Here is a 19,376-nt window from a genome sequence, read left to right as displayed (position 1 = left end):
GGGAAGGACTAGGAAATGACCCAGGCCGGAATCAAATCCGGGTTGCCGGTGTAGTAACCGAATGCCGTTGAGAAACGCTAGTTTAGAGGATGAATCCCTACATGGGCTGGTATTCTATAAGATTTATGAGCGCTGTACCTCTGGACCGAATTAAATAGATTTACTGATTAACTACCTTCGTAGTAGGGCTGCACAATTAATCGAAAAATAATCAAAAGCGTGATAAAATAGTGAAATCGAACTCATGATTTTTATCGTGATTTAATAGTGGCAATAGTGACCTACTTTTGAGAGCGTCCTTGAAGCCAGAACATACTGACAGGCTGGTGTTTCTGGTCAGAAATCTGTCCACTTAAGTTTCATGCTATTGCCTTTACTTAATTATTACAATTCATTTTATTTTGCTCATCCCGTATGTAATTCATTCTTGGTTATATTTCATCTTGTTATAATTTTCAAAAAAATCTGCAAAAATCAATAATCGTGATTAATAATCGTGATTATGATTTTGACCAAAATAATCGTGATTATGATTTTTTCCATAATCGTGCAGCCCTACTTCGTAGTAAAACTGTTTATGTCGTGCCCTAGTTATGAACTATGTCCCTCGGTAGCTAAGGGGAGTAGAGTTGCCGTGCCAGGACTTGAACCCTGGGACCTCTGGGTTACCTACCGTAACCGGGGCTCTGACCGCTACATCAAAGAGCCAGACTCATTGGTGTGACGGTCAGAGCACTCCCACAATCATTGGGCATTTCTCAAAACCTAGTCCAGTGCATTTCCAAGTGTATCAGCCTAATTAGTCACGCCCAGTGATTGGATACTCTTTATTAGTCACACCCAGTGATTGGATATTCCGTAGAGTTCACCAAAGAGTATCCAATCACTGGGCGTGACTAATTAGGTGGATACACTTGGAAGTGCACTGCACTAGGTTTTGAGAAATGCCCATTGTGATGGTCTCTCATCACAGCCACCATCAGAGTAGGGCCAGCTTGGCATCCTAATATACATGTAGGTGATTTTTTAAAATATATTTTCTGGTCTTTTTGACGTTAGAGAATAAGAGAGAGAGATTGGGAAGGGTTGGCAAATGACCCGTGCCAGAATCGAACCCGGGTTGTCGGCGCAGCAGCCCTGTGTCCTCCAGTTAGTGCCATGGTAGCAGTTTGCTGGGTGTTTAACAGAGTTATTTTGAGTAATCCAAGTAAATGAAGGATGAATCACCGCACACTGGTATCTTTGCTGGTAGTTTATTTGGTGAACAACGCGTTTCGCTATTGCTTCATCAGGTTCAGAGAGTGAACCTGATGAAGCAATAGCGAAACGCGTTGTTCACCAAATAAACTACCAGCAAAGATGCCAGTGTGCGGTGATTCATCCTTCATTTACTTGGATTACTCTTACTGCACATCACCAGCACCTGGACAAGTGGTTGTGCACAGGGACGTTACTTTGAGAGTTATTTTGAGGTTGTTGAATGTTTGAGTAAAATTGTAGAAGAACTGGGGGTAAAATCCATTAGGCCACCTCACCTCAGCTCTGACAAAGAGCAGAGCATTGCTCTGCCAATGTCCGATTTCAGTGTTTTAAATACAACACCGCACATTGACTCCGATGTCCACCGACGGTCAGCCAAGCTCTGTTTTTGTTGAAGCCGCTCATTCGAATCCATTGTTGAGTCTACCTGTTGCTATGCTTGTTTGATGCATAAAGTGCGGCGCCAGTGTGTGAGGGTAACCGAAGTTGTCTGAACCGACATTGCTCCCAGGGGTGCATTTCTCGAATGTGTAGTTGTTAGCCAGTTAGCAACTTGGGTAGTTGCCAATCGGACATTGCATTGAAAACAACAAAGTAGCTAACGTAGTTAGCAACTCTAGTTTCCAGTTTCCAATGCACCCCATAGTTGTAATTCTGTCACTTGTTTCTCCCCCACAGGCACGTTCTGGATCATCATTGGTGTTGGTGTGGCCGTGGCTCTGCTGCTTATCATCGGCTACACCGTCTTCAAGTGCAGAGGCGGCGGCAACGACGTCATCTAACCAGAAGAGAAAAGACAACCAGTACCTCAGATGCCAAAGACATCCTAATCTGACCACTCTCCTTAAACATGCACACGCACACGCACACGCACACACACACACACACACACACACACACACACACACACACACACACACACACACACACAGACACACAGACACACAGTACACTTCAAAGTACACACAAACACACAAGTGTCCTACCCACAGATATAAACACACAAATACACACACACACTCCCCCCGCCCCCTTCTCTTACACACATACACACACACACACACACACACACACACACACACACACACACACACACACACACACACACACACACACACACACACACACACACACACATACACAAACCGAATGCTTGAAACGCGTGTTTTGGACTTTAAATTTTGCCTTTATTGTGTTGTTGTGCGAAGCGTATATATGCATGGCTTTAGATGTGTGTATGTGTAAATGTATGTGAGTAGTGTTGGCCTGACCGGAGTGTAGGGGTCAGGGCTTGACGCTAACTTTTGTGCTCACCGGCCACTGTGGCTAGTGGTTTTCCGGAATCACTAGCTATTTAGCCTGTCTGCTAGCCAGAATTTTGTTCAAATCAAAGAATAAGTTACCTGTCAAAATGGCTGGTGAGACTGAAATTGTTACTAGCCACAGCCAAGTTTTACCAGTATTTGGCCGGTTTTCAGGTGCCAGTGTCAAGACCTGGTAGGGGTGAAGTTATGGGTGCAGCTGAGGGTGAGGGTGGGTGAGGTGTGGGCATGGTGTTATGTGTTGTGGGCATGAGGGCAGTTGGACGCCGGGAATGCAGCAATGCACTGATATCATGCTACAAATAGAAGCCAGCATTCAGTTAGTCAGCAGCTTGTCTTCCTGTTTTGCTTCAGTGTTGGCCTTCTTTTTAAAAGTCATAAGACTGCACTGACTTAAACTTTGGCACATGCTGTGTGCCGTGTCGCCTTGCCATTGGACTTTGTATCTTGTTACGTATAAAAGTTGTTGTGAGGTTGTTTGTGTTCGAAAGCATTTTATCAATGTTTGTCAAAATCATAATAATTTCAGAAGCATTTCCGAATATTCAAAATAACAGTATGGAGACTACTCACTGTGCCTTGTAATTTACAATGTTAAAGTTTTTAAAGCTAAACTCTAATGACTGTTTTGTAGAATAGAAGGTATTTTATAGCTTTACTGTCTGTTACACTCATGTATCTCAAGCCAACCAAAGTAACCCCATTTGTGCTGTGGTACACATTTTATTGTCTGATTTGTTTTATATTCACATTTTAATTCAAGCGGACAGACTCAGGTGAACATTTTGACCATCCTAATCATTGTCATACATTCTACTCACGGTTATCGAGCACATTGCATTTATTGATTTATTTCTAACAGACCCTCGGTCCGACTCTCAGCTCAGTCACTGACTAGTTTTATTTTTTTAATTATGTACCTAAGCTTGTTACTTGACAGTTTTCTGGTAACACTGTATTTTAGGGATACATCTATTAGCACTAATGCCTGCATAAGTAACTTGCAAGGCATGTACTAAGCAAACGCTAAGGCCTACTAGGTCCTTACTAAGGTTAAATTGGTAATAAATCCCTTATTGTGCATGAACAAGACATTTGCGAATACATGCCTAACCAATGTTTGATTTTGCTTTGTACATGCCTTACAAGTTACTTACACAGGTACATTGTATGTATTAGTGCTAATAGATGTATCCCTAAAATTAAGTGTTACCAGTTTTCTTTACCAAATCTGGGCATAATGATACAGCCTTTGTACAGTAACTAACCACTAACAACATGTATCTAAACTTCTATTTTTACTCAGGGAAAGTGAACTGTGTTAATTACTACCCCTCTGTCCCTGTTCATGTTAGGCTATGCTATATCAAACAATATCAACAGAGAGGTAACGGAGAAATGCTTTATATGCTTTAAAAACATGCCAAACATTTCTAAAAGCTTTCTATTTTACTTTTTATTGCTAGCCACGTTTTGCTTTCCTAACCATGGCTCTTAAAGTAAGACTTTGCAGCTCGGTTCTTGAGCATCTGTTGATAAATGTACGTCTATGCGGTTGAAGTTGTTTTATTGTCAAGTGCCTCATTACATAAGTAGTTTTGTTGAATGTGTCAATGTTTTTAGATTTCCGTAGAAAGTGCATTTTCTTCATTTATTATTTATAATTTTATTTTCAGTTGTGCCATTTTTTTATAATAAAGTTTACCAAATGACATCCTTGGTGTTGTTTTCCCTTTTTTGTAATGGATGTGAATAGGGCTGCTGACAACTGTGGCCAGGCCTGGGACAAAACCATCTTAAAGGGACACTGTGCAGGAAATGGTCAAAAAAGGTACTGCTACTATGCTGCTTATTGAAATTGGGCTGCCTATTGCCGAATTTGATCTTTACATGAAAGTTTAGTAAGTATTAAACAAATATTTGCTAATATGGTCCAAGTACAGTCATTTTTGCAGCTAAAAATGGCTATTTTTGGAAATTCAAAATGGCGGACCATGGAGAAGATCCCCCTTTTCATGTATGAAAAGTGCAATTTTTCCAGTCATAATGAAAACTTAGAATTTGATGCTGGTGGTAAGTGTTCATGAAAAAGGTAACATTAGTGAATGGGCAGCATGGATTCTGGAAATAAACAACTACAAATCTCACATAGTGTCCCTTTAAGGACCCCCCTGACTCAATACATTCCAAATTGTAATGCGGACCCAATTCTGGGCCCCCTTCTCCCTGGGCCCAGGACAACCGACCCCTTTGTTCCCCATCCCCCCCGTCAGCTTCCCTGGATGTGATTGTTGACGTTTAGTCTTCGCCGATAAGTGTTCATGGTGCCACCTAGATAGGTCCTCTCATTTCCTGGCGTCTGTGACAAGAAAGGAGAGTGTATAGTGTTTGCACTGGAAGTTGGCCTACTGTATTTGACTATCAGCCCAGAGAGCTAGCGAACGCCACACCCAGTCAGTATGTTTGCTCTTTCTGCCCACAAGAAGGGTAATCCAGGCAGGCCATTATGGTTATGTGTTTAAAAAGAAGGAGGAACTTTCCCTTTCTTTGAGTCTCAGGCTGTGCTGTGCTCAGCCACACATGTGCTGTGCTCAACCACACTATACGCTGTCTTACACTGACTGATCTCAGCTCAGTTAAAGAGCAACAAAAACACCCAAAGATCTAAGTAAGATATGCCCTGATGAAAGCCTATAGACCAAAACGCATAAGCTTGGTATCTTTGCTTCCCAATAAATGTGAAAAAACAAGATTTTCTTCACTTCAAACAGTTTGCTTAGAGGAGATGTTGAGCAAATATGTGTGTTTTAGTTTATTTATTCATTTAGTACTTGTTTAGTTAATAAATGGATTGTTTACAGTGTTGTGAAGGGGATGTACGAGGAGGGGGATGCCTGTAGCTGTGCAGTCAGATGGGTGGGAGCTGACATACAGTATCAGCACCCAGTGACCCAAAGATGAAGCCAGCATGGAGGAGGGATGGGCTCTCTCATGGGAGAAGACAGCAGCATGCGCGGTTTTAGACAGGGGCCAGGGTGGGCCAGGGCCCCTGTAGATTTCCTCCTGGCCCCTGTTGTGGCCCCTGTGCTACAGTCAATGACTGCGACATGATATACATTTTTGTATATTATATATTCATAACATTAACATTTTGTGTCTTTTCCCTATTATATGCGCCCCTGAAAAATTAACGACTCCCCTAGTAATTTTGGTCTAGAACTGCCCCTGGCCAGCTGGGCCGTACTGGGAGCTGTCAGTGGAGGACAGGGAGTTTGTTTGTTTGCATTTCGCCATGTGTGATTTTTCTGCTATGTTTTTTGTTGTTGTTGTTAGTTCTATAGAACACCCACTCCCAAATCAAATGTGTTTTTAGAATGCTTTTCTGCCCCAATTAAGGAAATGGGGGTAGGCTCATCTGAAAGGCCTGCGATGTTTTTGTTTGTTTGTTTGTTTGTTTGTTTGTTTTATTCATCCATCCTACTTATCCAGCCAATTACAATTAGCACAACAGCACAGACGGGTAGATGAGTGGGTGAGTGTGAGCAATGGGCATACCACCAAAATTCTGGCGGCCCATCGATCCAGCTCCTGTGAATTCCCCTCCCCCTGTTTTTTTTTTTTAAATATATGTATATTTTTAGGGATTTTTTGCCTGTATTTCTGACGGTGCAGTGAAGGAGATACAAGGAATGACTGGGGAGAGAGAAACGGAGAAGCATCAGCAAATAACGCAGGCCAAGATCGAGCCTGGATCGCCGGTGACCCAGTGCCCTACCATTAGGCCACGGCAGGGCCACCCTCCCTCTGTTTTAAGATATATTTTGGGCCTTTATTAGATCTTACAGAGTGTCAGGAAAGTACTGAGAGCGATAGCAAAGGATCAGGAAATGACCTTGGACCAGAATCGAACCCAGGTCCCCAGATTTATGGTACGGCACCTTCGCCCCCTGAGCCATGGCGCCCGCTCCTGTTTTCATAACAATAATGTGATATAAAAGAAAAAACGTTGGCACACTTGGATCCTCTTTGTGTTCTTTAATTAGCAAAGCATTCAGTCAGCTTCCTGAGGAAGGTCTGCCGACTGAAAGAAAGCTTGGCTAATTAAAGAGCACAAAGAGGATATAAGTGTGCCGACATTTTTTTCGTTTATGTTTGTCACCTTTTAATCGAGAGTGTGTTGTAATTGATGACATTAATATGTAAAAACAAACAAACAAACGAACAAATCTAACTTCCTGTTACGAGGGCCCCTGGTGATTCAGTTCCACTTTACTCTTCTACGCCGAGACCCCTGATTCCGGGAAGGGCAAGATCCACTTCTAGACCTTTTTTATTTTGTTTAGCTAGGATACTGATACCTACCACTGTAAACATAGTCTGTCACCAGCCCCACTCCTGCTCAGGCATGTTGTGATAAGTTATCTGTGTGCGCTGCGGATGCTGTGGAGGACAGCGTCCGCTCTCCAGTTCTCCTCAGACATGTTTTTGTTTCTGTTCCATACACAGGCAGCTCAGAAAGGAACCCAGAAACTGTTGCATTTTCTCTTTGAGAGAGCTACTATTTTGTTTTTATACACACAATGTGGCAATCTATTTACTCCTTTGGAATATGTGGGTACTTTTTGTGATGCTTCACTTCCCATCAATCGGGAAATGACTGTTTCCAAAAAGACGTAGGGATTCCCCTTCCTAGCCTAAGGCACCCAATGTCTCACCCACTACGCTATATTCATGGCTATCATTCATCAGCGTCATTCATCAGCGTCATCAGCATCAAAGCTGCACCATTTTGTTGAATGCCATGAATAGATAAGGTTTCTTCATGTAGTCTATTTTGAGGCCGCTCTGTTTTTTTTAAAGAGATTCTCCAACTTTATTTGCCTAATCACTAAGCAACAGTGAAAGTGCTGAATACATGACACTTTAATCTGATTCCCATTAATCAGCTTGTGTCATATGTCTGAAAAATGTAAAAGAAAAACAAAAACTGTCTTCACATAAAATGCCTTTCATCACATCACTCTTTAATGTAAACACTAAAGCAGGCAAGTCACCATCATCCCATCCCCTACCCCCTCCATATTTATGTGAATACCAAACAAGTTTGCCCAGAGCGTTGCTTTTCTTTTGTGTTAGGTGTTCTGTTGCAGAAGAACTGTGGTGAGCATGAAGCTCTTGCCAACTAACTGTGTTTGTGTTGACCGAATAAGCGTTACCATAACAACCCCTCCTGGCTGCTTTCAGGCCGGGGACAGCATGCCAGAGTAGGCCTTCGTAGCCCTGGAATTAATCTTTGTATAAGCAAAGGGTTAAATTTAGACTTTACAACTCTGTGTATCCTTCTATGAAATATGGATGGTATAAAAGACAAATAGGGACTTTCAAAAGTGCAACAATTGAATATGATGCATTTGGGATACTTGGAATTAACTCAGAACTTTCTCAAGTTCAAATTAAACAAATGATTAATCCTAAAGCATTTGAGGGTTGTCATATTTGTGGTTCATATCCAGAGAGACACGCCCAGAGAGAGCCAGATGTCCTCAGCTGCTGAGTTGCCTGCAGAGAGGCCTGCATTCCCACATTGCTGACATTGAACTCTTGCCTACTGACCAATGACATGTGTTTTGCCTTTATACTTAGTGCTGATGAACATGTACTACTGAGATGCATTTTGAGCAATAAGACTACCAAGTCTTGTCCTTCTTTCTTAGTGTGTATGCTCCCTATTTAAACGTGTCTATGTTTAGTTTTTTTTTTTGGCGCTCTAGTTTTGGTGTAGAGCTAATATTTTTTTGTCTCCAAAAGGACGGTGCCTCTTATGTCACGACAAGGGCACAGTGCTGGGGGTGGAGCATGGAGTGGGAAAACATTGCTATGCGACGGGGAGAGGTTTTTCTATATGGCCCGCTTGGCCCTGAGTGAGGGCCCCCCTTACGGGCCTTCAGCCGAGCGCTGAGATGAGAACGAAGGTCCCGGGAAGGGGGTCTTTTGTTAGCCAGAGTCCATGACGTTGCCAAGCAGTTGCCAAGTCGGAATTCCGCTCCCTTTCAACACGAATCAGAGCAGAGCAGGGCGAAATCTCAATCAAGATGGAGAGAAACACGTTGGGATGTTTCTTTGTAGTCTGCATATTCTACACAGGTGAGATGCTATCTGTTATTTGTGTGCGCAACAAGTGACTTTTGAATTGGAGAAGCCTCATGTTTTGGTGGACGTCAAATAAGGCTGGATAAAGTTGTGATTTTCGAGGGTATTTCTCAGTTTTTCAGTAGCATGAAGGGCAAAACGGATTAGTTTGTAGCACGGTGGGATGCCGCTGCTGTCTGCATGCTCTACACAGGTGAGACGCTATCTGTTATTTCTGTGCGCAAAGTGTATTTTCAACTGGAGAAGCCTTATTTTGGTGAACGTCAAATAAGGCTTGATGAAGTTGAGATTGTGGAGGATATTTCTCAGTTTTTCAGTAGCATAAAGGCCAAAACGGATTAGTTTGTAGCAAGTATAAATTCAGTTTTCATTGTAATGTCAGTGCGTAAAGTCTTGCCTAAAACTAGAGGCAACACCAGGAATGCCCCGCCATTGTGTCTAATCAGTGCAGGCTTGCATTTGAACAGTGATGTGTTATGTAGGCCATCTGCTGACCTGATAGATGTCACGCCTGATTATTGGACAACTGGAAAGCAAGATAGTTTGAATCCCCCTCGTACAGTAAGCGTAGGCCTCTGTGTTTTGCCGACATTGCAGCCATGCGTAACGGTGACCGCGCTCACTGATATCATCAGTAAATAGACGCAGGGAAGTCACAACAGATGCCAATCTTCCTTGTCTGCACAGCTCTCGCAGGTGATAGTTGCTCTCTGGAGCTGCGGCCCTCCAGGGTCGTGGTCGCCTTCGGGGAGACCGTGACGGTCAGCTGCGTGGCCTCCCGGCCGGTGCGGGTGCTGGGCTGGGAGTCAGCCGTCGGAGCCACACACACACTGAACGACCAGGCGGTGCAGTGGAAAGTGGACAGCCTGATCGACTGGATTGAGGAGCCCATCTGCTATGGAGTATTTTTCACCGCGCCCAGACAGTGTGAGGAGAAACTGAACCTCGTCCTTTACAGTGAGTATGGACATGTATGCCATATTGGGGTTCTCTGTTATGATGCTTGTTTCGCAAGCTGTCGACAGAGGCTCCAGGCAGTTCAATTCTTAGCACACATTTGATCCATTTATTTTGGGAGCCAGTTAATGTTAATGAACACACACATCACCAGTAGGCCATTTAGTCAATGCAAGTAATTTAATGTTCCACTTATTTTATCTGGAAGGACAATGCACGATAATACACATAAATGTAAATGTGCCAGGCTAATTTTCAACTGTGCTTGTAGGCTGATGTTACAGCATGTAGCCATAATTGGGTAAATTATTAATTAAAAACTTTAAACTCCTTCCTTCTGTCCATCTCTCTCTCTCTCTCTCTCTCTCTCTCTCTCTCTCTCTCTCTCTCTCTCTCTCTCTCTCTCTCTCTCTCTCTCTCTCATAGAAAGCCCAGACACCGTCTCCATCAGTCTCAATCACACCGGCACTATGGTGGAGGGGAAGGAGTATCAGTTGGTGTGTGAGGTACAGAACATAGCGCCGGTACAGTACCTCACCCTGAGGTGGTACAGGGGCGAGAGGGAGGTGTACAACCACTCCTTCTCCGACCTGACGCCCACCACACCAGTACAAGTATCCTCCTCTCTCCTCATCACCCCGTCCGTCGCTGACCACGGGGTCCAGTATAAGTGCATGGCTGAGCTGGACCTGGGGATAGACGGGCCACAGCCTACCCCGCGAGTGACCTCTCAGCCCCTGGACATCGCTGTCCAATGTAAGTAAATTACGGAGGTGCTGTGGCGCGTCGCGCTATCACACTGTGCTACGAATGAGCAAGTTGCCATATGCGGAGCATGGTTCAAATCTGGCAGAGGTCATTTCCCAATCCTACTCCATCTACTTTCCTGTCCAAACTCTTCACTCTTTCTCAATAACGACACAAACTCCCTTTATGTATAAAATAGTGTATGTTAACAGTTCAGACTTTGTAAAATTGAAAGAAAAATGTCTGCACACTTAAATCCCCTTTGTGTTCTTTTTAATAATAGGCCAAGCTCTCTGTCTACTGACCTCGGGAAGGTCACCTCAGGAAGGTCAGTAGACCGAGAGCTTGGCCTATTATTAAAAAGAACACAAAGGGGATTTAAGTGTGCAGACATGTTTCTTTCAATTTTACACAGTTTTTGTTTGGCACCTTTTAATCGAGAGTGCGGTGTGATCCGGATAAAACAGTTCACACTTTACCAGTTTATTTTTCGATAGAGCGTGTAAGGCCACATCCACATGTGCTATGAATTTGATTTTGACACGGGTGTAAATAATGAAATTGTTGAACTGCATACTTTGAACGTTTTTAGAGGGTTTCATTATTAGATGAATAATTAAAGCATTCTCTCTCCCTTTCTTTGTATGACTCATAGATACCTTCACAGTTAGAGTCGTTGAGGTTGTGCACAGGGTCACAAATACGCTTGGACCAATTCTGGTACAATGGCATAGTTTCTTACCTGACCACATCACTGAAAATGCAAACCCAATTCATTTATTCTGTCATACAGCTAGAAGTTGGCCTTGAAACAAGTATCATTATCCTTATCTGGCTCTGGGGAGGCAAATGTAGTCTACTTTTCATACTAATAATTGTTTTTTTTCTGCATCACTTGCTAGGATTATTATTCAATTAGTTACCTCCCTTGTGCTACATGCTGTCACTGCACACAGTGATGAAGTACACATTTAATACCCAAATGGGCCCAGGAAAAGCACCATAATTCAATTCAAATCCAAATACGACAAAGCATGTGGCCACTTTTATGACTCACCATGCGCATGATTGTGTGTGTGCGTGTGTATGATTTTGTGTGTGTGTGTGTGTGTGTGTGTGTGTGTGTGTGTGTGTGTGTGTGTGTCGTGTGTGTGTATGTGCTTGTGCGTGTGTGTGTGTGAGAGAGAGATGGAGAGAGAGAGAGAGAGAGAGAGAGAGAGAGAGAGAGAGAGAGAGAGAGAGAGAATAAACAAAAGACAGAGAGAGAGAGAGAGAGATATGGGAAAGTGTGTTTGTTTGCACACAAGCTTTTCCACATGTACACGGTTTGTTGACATAATGTTCTCCATTTTCCAGATGCTCCTTTGTTCTCCAGCGCGGCGGATGAGAGCCTGGAGCTGAGCAAAGGAGAGGAGGCGACTCTGAACTGCACGGCCACAGGCAACCCCCCGCCCACCTACACCTGGAGCACCACGGCCCTCCTCCCCCTGGAGAAGACAGAGGACCTCCCCGTGCTCACCTCCACCTCCCTGAGGCCTGGCACCTACACATGCACGGCCTCCAACATCCTGGGAAAGAGGAGCAAGCAGTTTGTCATCAAGCCCCGAGCTTAGGGGGGCAGGCAGCCATGGCTGGACTGGAAGAGGATAGCCCTGTCTCCACAAAAGGGGTTCCACGCGCTTCTGTTTTTTTTTCATCTGGTGCATCAACGGGAGGGAGACAGGTAATCTTGAACGAAGAGAAGACACCGGAGCAGCACAGATGGGATGCTTTTCTTTTTAATTCAAGTGCACAACATGTTAGGGACTAATGTTTAGATGGAAAGCCATCTTCATCAGAGTCCATGACTCTCTTCATGAAGATGGCTTTCCATCGAAACGTTAGTCCCTAACATGTTGTGCACTTGAAATGAAATAAAAAGAAAAGCATCCCATCTGTGCTGCTCCGGTGTCTTCTCTTCGTTCAGGATAGCCCTGTCTATTGTGACTGCAACTTTCTTTGAGGCTTTAGTCTCATCATGCAAACCCATCTTAAACATTTTTTCTCAACGGGATGCAAAGCGTGTGTCGAGCTCGCATTCGTGAAATGCCTCTGTACTATGCTACTGGTTGAAGCTTCAATGGGTTAGGCCACCCACCACCTCTCACTTCACTCACCTCTCAACTGAACTGAACATGCCCCATCGAGCTGTTAAGGTGGTTCCTTTGTCGAGGGAATTGGACATGTTGTAATGTAGATGGTTTGCCTGGCCAGACTAAAGTCTTGGAGAGACTTGCAGTCATGATAGCCAGGCTAGTAAGAGGTTGTACTTGACTCTGTTATGCTCTTTCTTATGCCACCTACACACTTCCAACTAGGGGTGCTTTCCATTCTCCTGACTTTCATCCTCCCTTGGACTTGTGGCCTTGTGGTGACATCACAAGACATCATTGAGGTCAGAAGTGTAATTCAATATGTCGCAAAAGCGCAATTCAAAGGTCATTTTCTCATTTGTATTTTCTCATTTGAAAAGTACCCTATAAGTTGTGGCTAGGCTGACAGTGGGGAAAATGCATTGTTTTCTCTACGGAGGCGGGACATCAGTGAAGCGCAAGGCCTCAAGCACAGGTGGAGGATGGGAGGTAGGATAATGAACTGTACCCTAGGTCAGTGTTTCTCAACCAGGGGTACATGTACCACTAGGGGTACGCGAGCACATTACAGGGGGTACTTGGAAAAATTTAATTTTAACAAATGCATGGAGCATAGTCACACTGCAATAGAAAAAGGGATGTAAAACACGAGTTAGGGGGTACTCATGGCACAATGAAAAGGCTTAAGGGGTACACGAGACAAAAAAGGTTGGGAAACACTGCCCTAGGTTGATTGGTTGTAAAATCCCCTTACCCCTTTCTCAGGTGGGCAACGTGAGAGACCATACTGAGAGCAAAAGAGAAGTTGATTATACAAAAAGTTACCACTTGAGCTGGAACCTCATCATTGAATATTCTTTGATTCTCTCTTTGGTTGACATTTTTTTTCAGTTTAATAACATACAGCCTTGTATTCGGGTTGTATTCGGGTTATGGTGGAAAATTCAGTTGCATTATTTTTAGTATGTTGTCTTAAAATAGCTCTTAATTGTTTTATTGCAAAAATGCCTTGCTGTCGTAAGTGTGATGACCACATTCGTGTGTCATTCTGTTTGTCTTCCTCTGAAAAAAAATGGACTAGACTTTCCCCCCTTTTTTGAATAGCATTTGTTGTTCTTAACAGGTTATTGTACATAGTAATAGTTATTTCAGTATTACTGTTTAATAACTTCCTTATTGTATAGATATAGCACATCTTGTCATTTAGCTAATTGTCATTTAGCGGTTAAATTCTAACACATTTACAAAATGTAAAAAGGTCTGTTCTCTCTCACTGCTGTTAAGATGCTTTAGATTTAGTTTTTATTTTCTAGTTCTCATCCATCCACTTGTACAGCAGACGGATCGTATCAAACCCCTCATTTCCCATAGTCATATGCCTCCCGTGTCAATAAAGTCCTTCAGTGAACACGTCCATCAGGCGATTCATTCACATAAAGACTCTGTTGAGAATAGGTGACACAAACAAGATTGCACAAGGACGTCTAGGGGATTTACAGAATTTAGCGAATTAGAGCTCAATTCAGTGAATATTGCACCCACACAATGCTTGCTCTTGTTATTGAGAATAGTTTTGTATATTCGCAAAGCAAAGGGCAGCATTCTCTGGTTTTTACTTATTTGTTCACCCACAAATGTATTGAGCGGTGAACTGCCTTTGCCAGCATGTAACAGAGTTTGGACATTCACTGAATGGAGTACCCTATAGGGAAGATTTCCCACTTCCTGTGTCTGTCAAGAGGTGGGCACATAGGCCTACCCCACACACGCACACAAACACACACACACACACACACACACACACACACACACACACACACACACACACACACACACACACACACACACACACACACACACACACACACACACACACACAGTGGCATGGTGCTCAAGGTGGGGGCGAGGGTCCATTTTGCCTTACTGGTATAGAGACTGTATATTATATTTGTCACACGCTTTAAATCACCAAGCATTTCTAGATAATAATGTCAACATGGACCAAAGTACACTGCGACAAAAAACTTCCAAAAGGAACTTTCAAATGGGCATTTTTGTCCAGTAGGGCAAAGGGGCAGGTGCTTTAGCACCACCTCGTCCCTATCTGCACACACACACACACACACACACACACACACACACACACACACACACACACACACACACACACACACACACACACACACACACACACACACACACACACACACACACACACACACACACACACACACACACACACCTTTAGGAAGTCAGCCCTAAAAGTACCATAGTACCATACCACAGTTGGGCAGTGTCTGCAACTGAAACCTTTCCTTACAACGGAAAGCAGAGATCAAGCAGATCATTAAAATATTGCACATAGAATCACATATTGTGCTGAATATTAATGAAAGTGAGATTTGCTTAGGGCCACTTAACTGTTGAACTACTATAGCCTACTGGGGTATATTGGGGGACCATTCCTGCTCTTTTGTTTTTCAGATTTGGGGTGGGGAGATCTGCACCCTGAGCATGAGTATAGCCAGAGATTCTTTAAGTACTCTCTACTCTCTCTGGTATAGCTGCACAAACATGCGATTCCATGTAATTGCTAGCTATAATGTCTACTGTAGGCCTACCATACAGTAGGCCTAAATGGAATGGGGACAGATAAGGATATCCTTCCACGCGCCTCACTACCACTAGATGGTAGCCATGCTTCGCCACATTGTAGTCAATTTCTCACCGAGTCGGTTGTGCAATAGTTTTGTTCGTAACAGGATGGCAAAAGACCAGTAAAACAACACATGGAACTCCATAATTGTCTTCACCTTGTTAATTCAAGATTATTTTAACGCATGTAAATGTCACTTTCGTTCCGCCTTTTTCTTTGTATGGGTATTTCCCAATAACACGAGGGGAGTGGCTCCGCCAAGCCACCACGGTAGTGCGCTGTCACGTAGCCTACCCGAGGAACTGCGTGCGAAGAAGAGCCGTGAATGCGTGAAGAATCTGAATGTAAGGAATACAGTATAATCCACTTGAAATTATACAGCAAGAAAACCACAATTCGTCTGAATGGTAAGAAATGTTTAATTTATTTTGTCCTTTAATAAATCACAGTCATTTCAAGTTAATAATTCAATTTAAAGCATTTCGTACGCAGGGGGAGCACATATCCTGTTCGAATTATTTCAGCAAAAAGTTTATTCAGGTTTGCTTCTTATATTCCAATGTGGAAGCCCACTCATGACGTATAGGCGACGTGTTGTAGGCCTATGTGTTTTGTTAATGTATGGCACGCGTGGACTACATGTTTGAAGTGAGCGCTATTAGTTGTTTACTTGCTTGCATGCTGATTTCCTCCCGGAAGGCCCCGAGAGAGAGAGGGGTAGCCGAGTCGAATGGATATCAGGCTTTGTTGGCATTCGTGTTTTATTTCTGTTTCGTTATGACGGTTTCCTACTCGTGACTTATTCGAAGGGTATTTTTTATTGTTTGGTGCCTGTTTCGTCCAAGCATGTGTGGTTACATCTTCTATTAGTAGGCTACTGTTAGTGCTGATGTCTCTCTCTCTCTCTCTCTCTCTCTGAAATGAATCATAGGCTAATGTTATTGCCATACCATACCATACTGTGTGATATTAAACGTGGTAGGCCTACAAGATACGGTCTACAGTTAACCAAACCTCTGTATCCTCCTGTGTGTTTGTTTTCATCATGAGGTATGCGTTTGAGAAACTTTCTGGACGATGCCTAGACGAGGACGCTACAGGCTTGCCAGGAGTGTGTCGTCCACCTCGGAGCCTGAGAAGTCTCTGGGTCCGGGTATCCACGTGTACCTTTTCTGGACCAAGGAAGGCGAGCGGCACCTGACCCATAATGACAACCTTGTCACTGCCGAGGAGCTGTCGATCAAGGCCGCGGAGGCTGCTGGTATGAAGCGATCATCTCCAGTGATATTCATCACATTTAAAATGTATAGGCTACTATATGGCAGATCAATCAATCAATCAATCAATCAATCAATCAATCAATCAATCAATCAAAGTGACTTGCATAGTACATGATCATAAGTGCCATTCAATGTGCTAAAGAGTAGATAAAAAGAAAAGAGAAGAACAGGAATCAGAACTATCAAAACAGATGAGAATAAAGTTGTTTTAATTTCTTTTTAAAACATGATACTGTTGCGGCAGTTCTAATTTGGACAGGAAGTTGGTTCCAGCAATTTGCAGCATAGCCTAATGACTAAATGCCATTTCACCATGTCTAGACTTGACCCTAGGCAAAACCAGTAGAGGAGATTCTGAAGACCTAAGACATCTATTAGAGATAAAACTGTTGATAATACTCTGTTTGTGTGTGTGTTTTTTTTTATTCATAGGTATTTCTCCTATATGCTTCAGTCTCTTCGCTTTGTACAGTCCCCAGTCTCAGTGCTGGTATAGTCCAAACCACAGCTTTGACCCGCAGAGCATGTGTGGTTTTGAACTCCACTTTCGGATGAGGTAAATTCCAAAACATTATCTATGAAAATAATGTTCTGCTCACATTATATATTAAGATGGTACTTGGAGGTGTTCTCCTTGTTCATGATTATCATGTGGTCTGGTTTCACAGGTTCTACTTCCGTAACTGGCATGGGTTGAATGAAAAGGAATCTACAGTTTTTCGCTATGCCCAGCGAACAGGGTCAACGGGGAAGTCCGGCTCCCCTCTGCTTGAAATGCCATCACTGCAGTACCTGTTTGCCCAGGTGAATATGTACTAAGTAAATAAAGCACTAGAGCTTTAAACATATGTTAATGAGTTTTAGTGTTGTGTAGTAAGCCATGTAATTGATGCAGAATAAGTGATGAATATGTTTATTCAAAAAGTCAGAGAATGTGCGCACATCAGTAGCAGAGGTGTTGGACCAAACATAAGATAACTGAAAGGAAAGTAAAGGTCTGCAACACTGTTTGATGCTCCCAAAATGTAATGGCACGGCGTTTCGAACTATCCGTCCTTCATCACAGTGCAACCGTGCCATTACATTTTGGGAGCATGAATATGTTTATTAACAGAACGCCAAACATACAGTATATTATTATAATTTAGCTTATAACAACAACAAAAACCCAAATAGCATCCATTTTGTCATTTGGTCATGGCACACCTCACCATGGCAGCTCACAGCACACAATGAATATAATGTGACATGTGACATGTCTACAGTTTTCATATCTGTTAAGCAGTGAGGGTACGGTACCATGATCAAGGTACTTCAGTGTTTAATGTTAGGCTGGAAATACCATTGGCATATGCTAACAACATTATTTTTGGTACCGGACCTGGCCTGCTGAAGTTAGCAGTCATAACATTTGACAAAATACTTCATTTTGGAAGAACAATGAAAGAAGTAACCCCCAGTATACTCTATGGGCCCGTCTCATTAACACCGGCTAGCAGTGATGAGGATTGGCCATACTTGCCCAATAAAAAAATGCAGTGTTAATTCAAAACGTGCAGAATCTATTTAATATATTCTGTATTGTATTTGGTCCCAGAGTGGTCTCTGGGTGTTGAATTAACTCTGTATTTTTCACTGTGTACTAATAGGACATACTGTATAACGGTGTCTGTGTTGGGCCGGTGTCATAGGCATGTCATTACAGTGTCATACTGTAACAGTGTGATGGCACAGTTATGCAAGTGTCATAAACATTATGTTCATGTCATAAACATTTTATGACTGTTGGCCTTAAGTGACATTCGGTTGTGGCAAAGACAACCATGCATATGACACTGGCATCAAGTAAAGTGTTACCCATATGACATACTGTGTACATGACATGTTTATGTCTCCTGCTCCAGGCTAAATATGACTTTGTAAACGACGTGGCTCCCATGGATGAGGTGCGAGGCGATGCGGATCTGACTCGCTATAAGGATGAGAGTCTGGGCATGGCCGTTCTGGATATGTCCCATATGGCCCTACAGTCAGACTCCAACCTGCAAGACGTGGCCAAACGTACCAGGTAGGCCAAAGAGTTATTCCACGATATCACTCTCCAGAGGGCGCCTAGTGATGATGATATGAGAATGAGATGAATGAGAAGAATAATGGCAATACTACTATTGCTACTACTACTACAACTATTGCTGCAGCTACTACTACTAATGCTGCTACTACTACTACTGGTAGGTGAGGGTGTACTACTCTTTAGGGTCCAGTAATGTTATTTGTGGTTCCCTAGTACAGCTGTGTAGTGGAGTGATGGTCTGCGTTCTTTGAGAAGGGTTCCTCTGACAGGGATGGTTGAGGCAAAAGTCCTTGAGCAGGGTCATTTACCCCATAGTTTTGCCTGTGTATCATTACCTTAAAGGGACACTGTGAAGGAAACGGTCAAAAAAGGTACTGCATGTCATGGTTTCCCAAGAATGGACGCAAATGCAGATCTTCCACGGCAAACTTGATTTAATGTTTAACTCAGGAACAAAACAAACAAGAAACAATGGCAAAAATCGTGACAAGAACAGAAACTGGTATAGCCTACATCAAGAATCTGCACATGGTGAATGAAAGTTCAGGTTTAAATAGGTGGAACATGTGATCAGGGTGATTGCTTTACAGTCTTAGTACTCTGGTGAGGCCGGGCGCTGATTGGTTGATTGGTTGAGGGAATTAGCGGATGATTGACTGGATTGTCTGAGATGATGAGGGAAGTGTCTTGACGGTGGCAATGGTGTTGTTGCCAGGTTTGTCACACTACAATTATGCTGCTCATTGAAAATGGGCTGCCTATTGCCAAATTTGATCTTTTCATGAACGTTTACTGAGT

The 19,376-nt window shown here is 43.1% G+C and overlaps 3 protein-coding genes across 4 annotated transcripts in view; all 3 read left to right on the top strand.

Annotated features, from left to right (window-relative positions):
• Positions 1-4,292, top strand: part of LOC134437696 (hemicentin-1-like) — a 34,921-nt gene extending 30,629 nt beyond the window's left edge. The window contains exon 14 of the mRNA XM_063187214.1: positions 1,939-4,292. Within this exon, the coding sequence (XP_063043284.1) occupies positions 1,939-2,042 (104 nt within the window). The 3' untranslated portion in view covers positions 2,043-4,292. The remainder of the gene's footprint in view (positions 1-1,938) is intronic.
• A 38-nt stretch (positions 4,293-4,330) lies between these two features.
• On the top strand, positions 4,331-12,228 carry LOC134437744 (hemicentin-2-like). 2 transcript variants are annotated; one of them, XM_063187275.1, is made up of 4 exons: positions 4,331-4,413; positions 9,420-9,689; positions 10,116-10,445; positions 11,793-12,228. In XM_063187275.1, exons 1-4 carry the CDS (start codon positions 4,401-4,403, stop codon positions 12,047-12,049), a joined length of 870 nt encoding a protein of 289 aa, XP_063043345.1. In that variant the 5' UTR covers positions 4,331-4,400; the 3' UTR covers positions 12,050-12,228. The 2 variants fall into 2 exon arrangements, with proteins under 2 accessions (XP_063043345.1, XP_063043340.1); XM_063187270.1 differs by lacking the exon at positions 4,331-4,413 and adding an exon at positions 8,521-8,726.
• A 3,086-nt stretch (positions 12,229-15,314) lies between these two features.
• tyk2 (tyrosine kinase 2) overlaps positions 15,315-19,376 on the top strand; it is a 38,179-nt gene continuing 34,117 nt past the window's right edge. The window contains exons 1-5 of the mRNA XM_063187202.1: positions 15,315-15,631; positions 16,275-16,485; positions 16,937-17,060; positions 17,173-17,308; positions 18,409-18,572. Of these exons, the coding sequence (XP_063043272.1) occupies positions 16,302-16,485; positions 16,937-17,060; positions 17,173-17,308; positions 18,409-18,572 (608 nt within the window). The 5' untranslated portion in view covers positions 15,315-15,631; positions 16,275-16,301. The remainder of the gene's footprint in view (positions 15,632-16,274; positions 16,486-16,936; positions 17,061-17,172; positions 17,309-18,408; positions 18,573-19,376) is intronic.

This window comes from Engraulis encrasicolus, chromosome 2 (genome assembly GCF_034702125.1).
Source record: "Engraulis encrasicolus isolate BLACKSEA-1 chromosome 2, IST_EnEncr_1.0, whole genome shotgun sequence".
Classification (NCBI taxonomy): Eukaryota; Metazoa; Chordata; class Actinopteri; order Clupeiformes; family Engraulidae; genus Engraulis; species Engraulis encrasicolus.
Note: the sequence above shows the minus strand (reverse complement) of the source record. Positions and strands in the feature narration are given on the sequence as shown.

Coding starts and splice junctions, on each gene's coding strand:
- LOC134437744 (XM_063187270.1), top strand. CDS start 8,675: ATGGAGAGAAACACGTTGGGATGTTTCTTTGTAGTCTGCATATTCTAC. Junction 8,727..9,419: donor AGTCTGCATATTCTACACAG/GTGAGATGCTAT, acceptor TTGTCTGCACAG/CTCTCGCAGGTGATAGTTGC. Junction 9,690..10,115: donor ACTGAACCTCGTCCTTTACA/GTGAGTATGGAC, acceptor TCTCTCTCATAG/AAAGCCCAGACACCGTCTCC.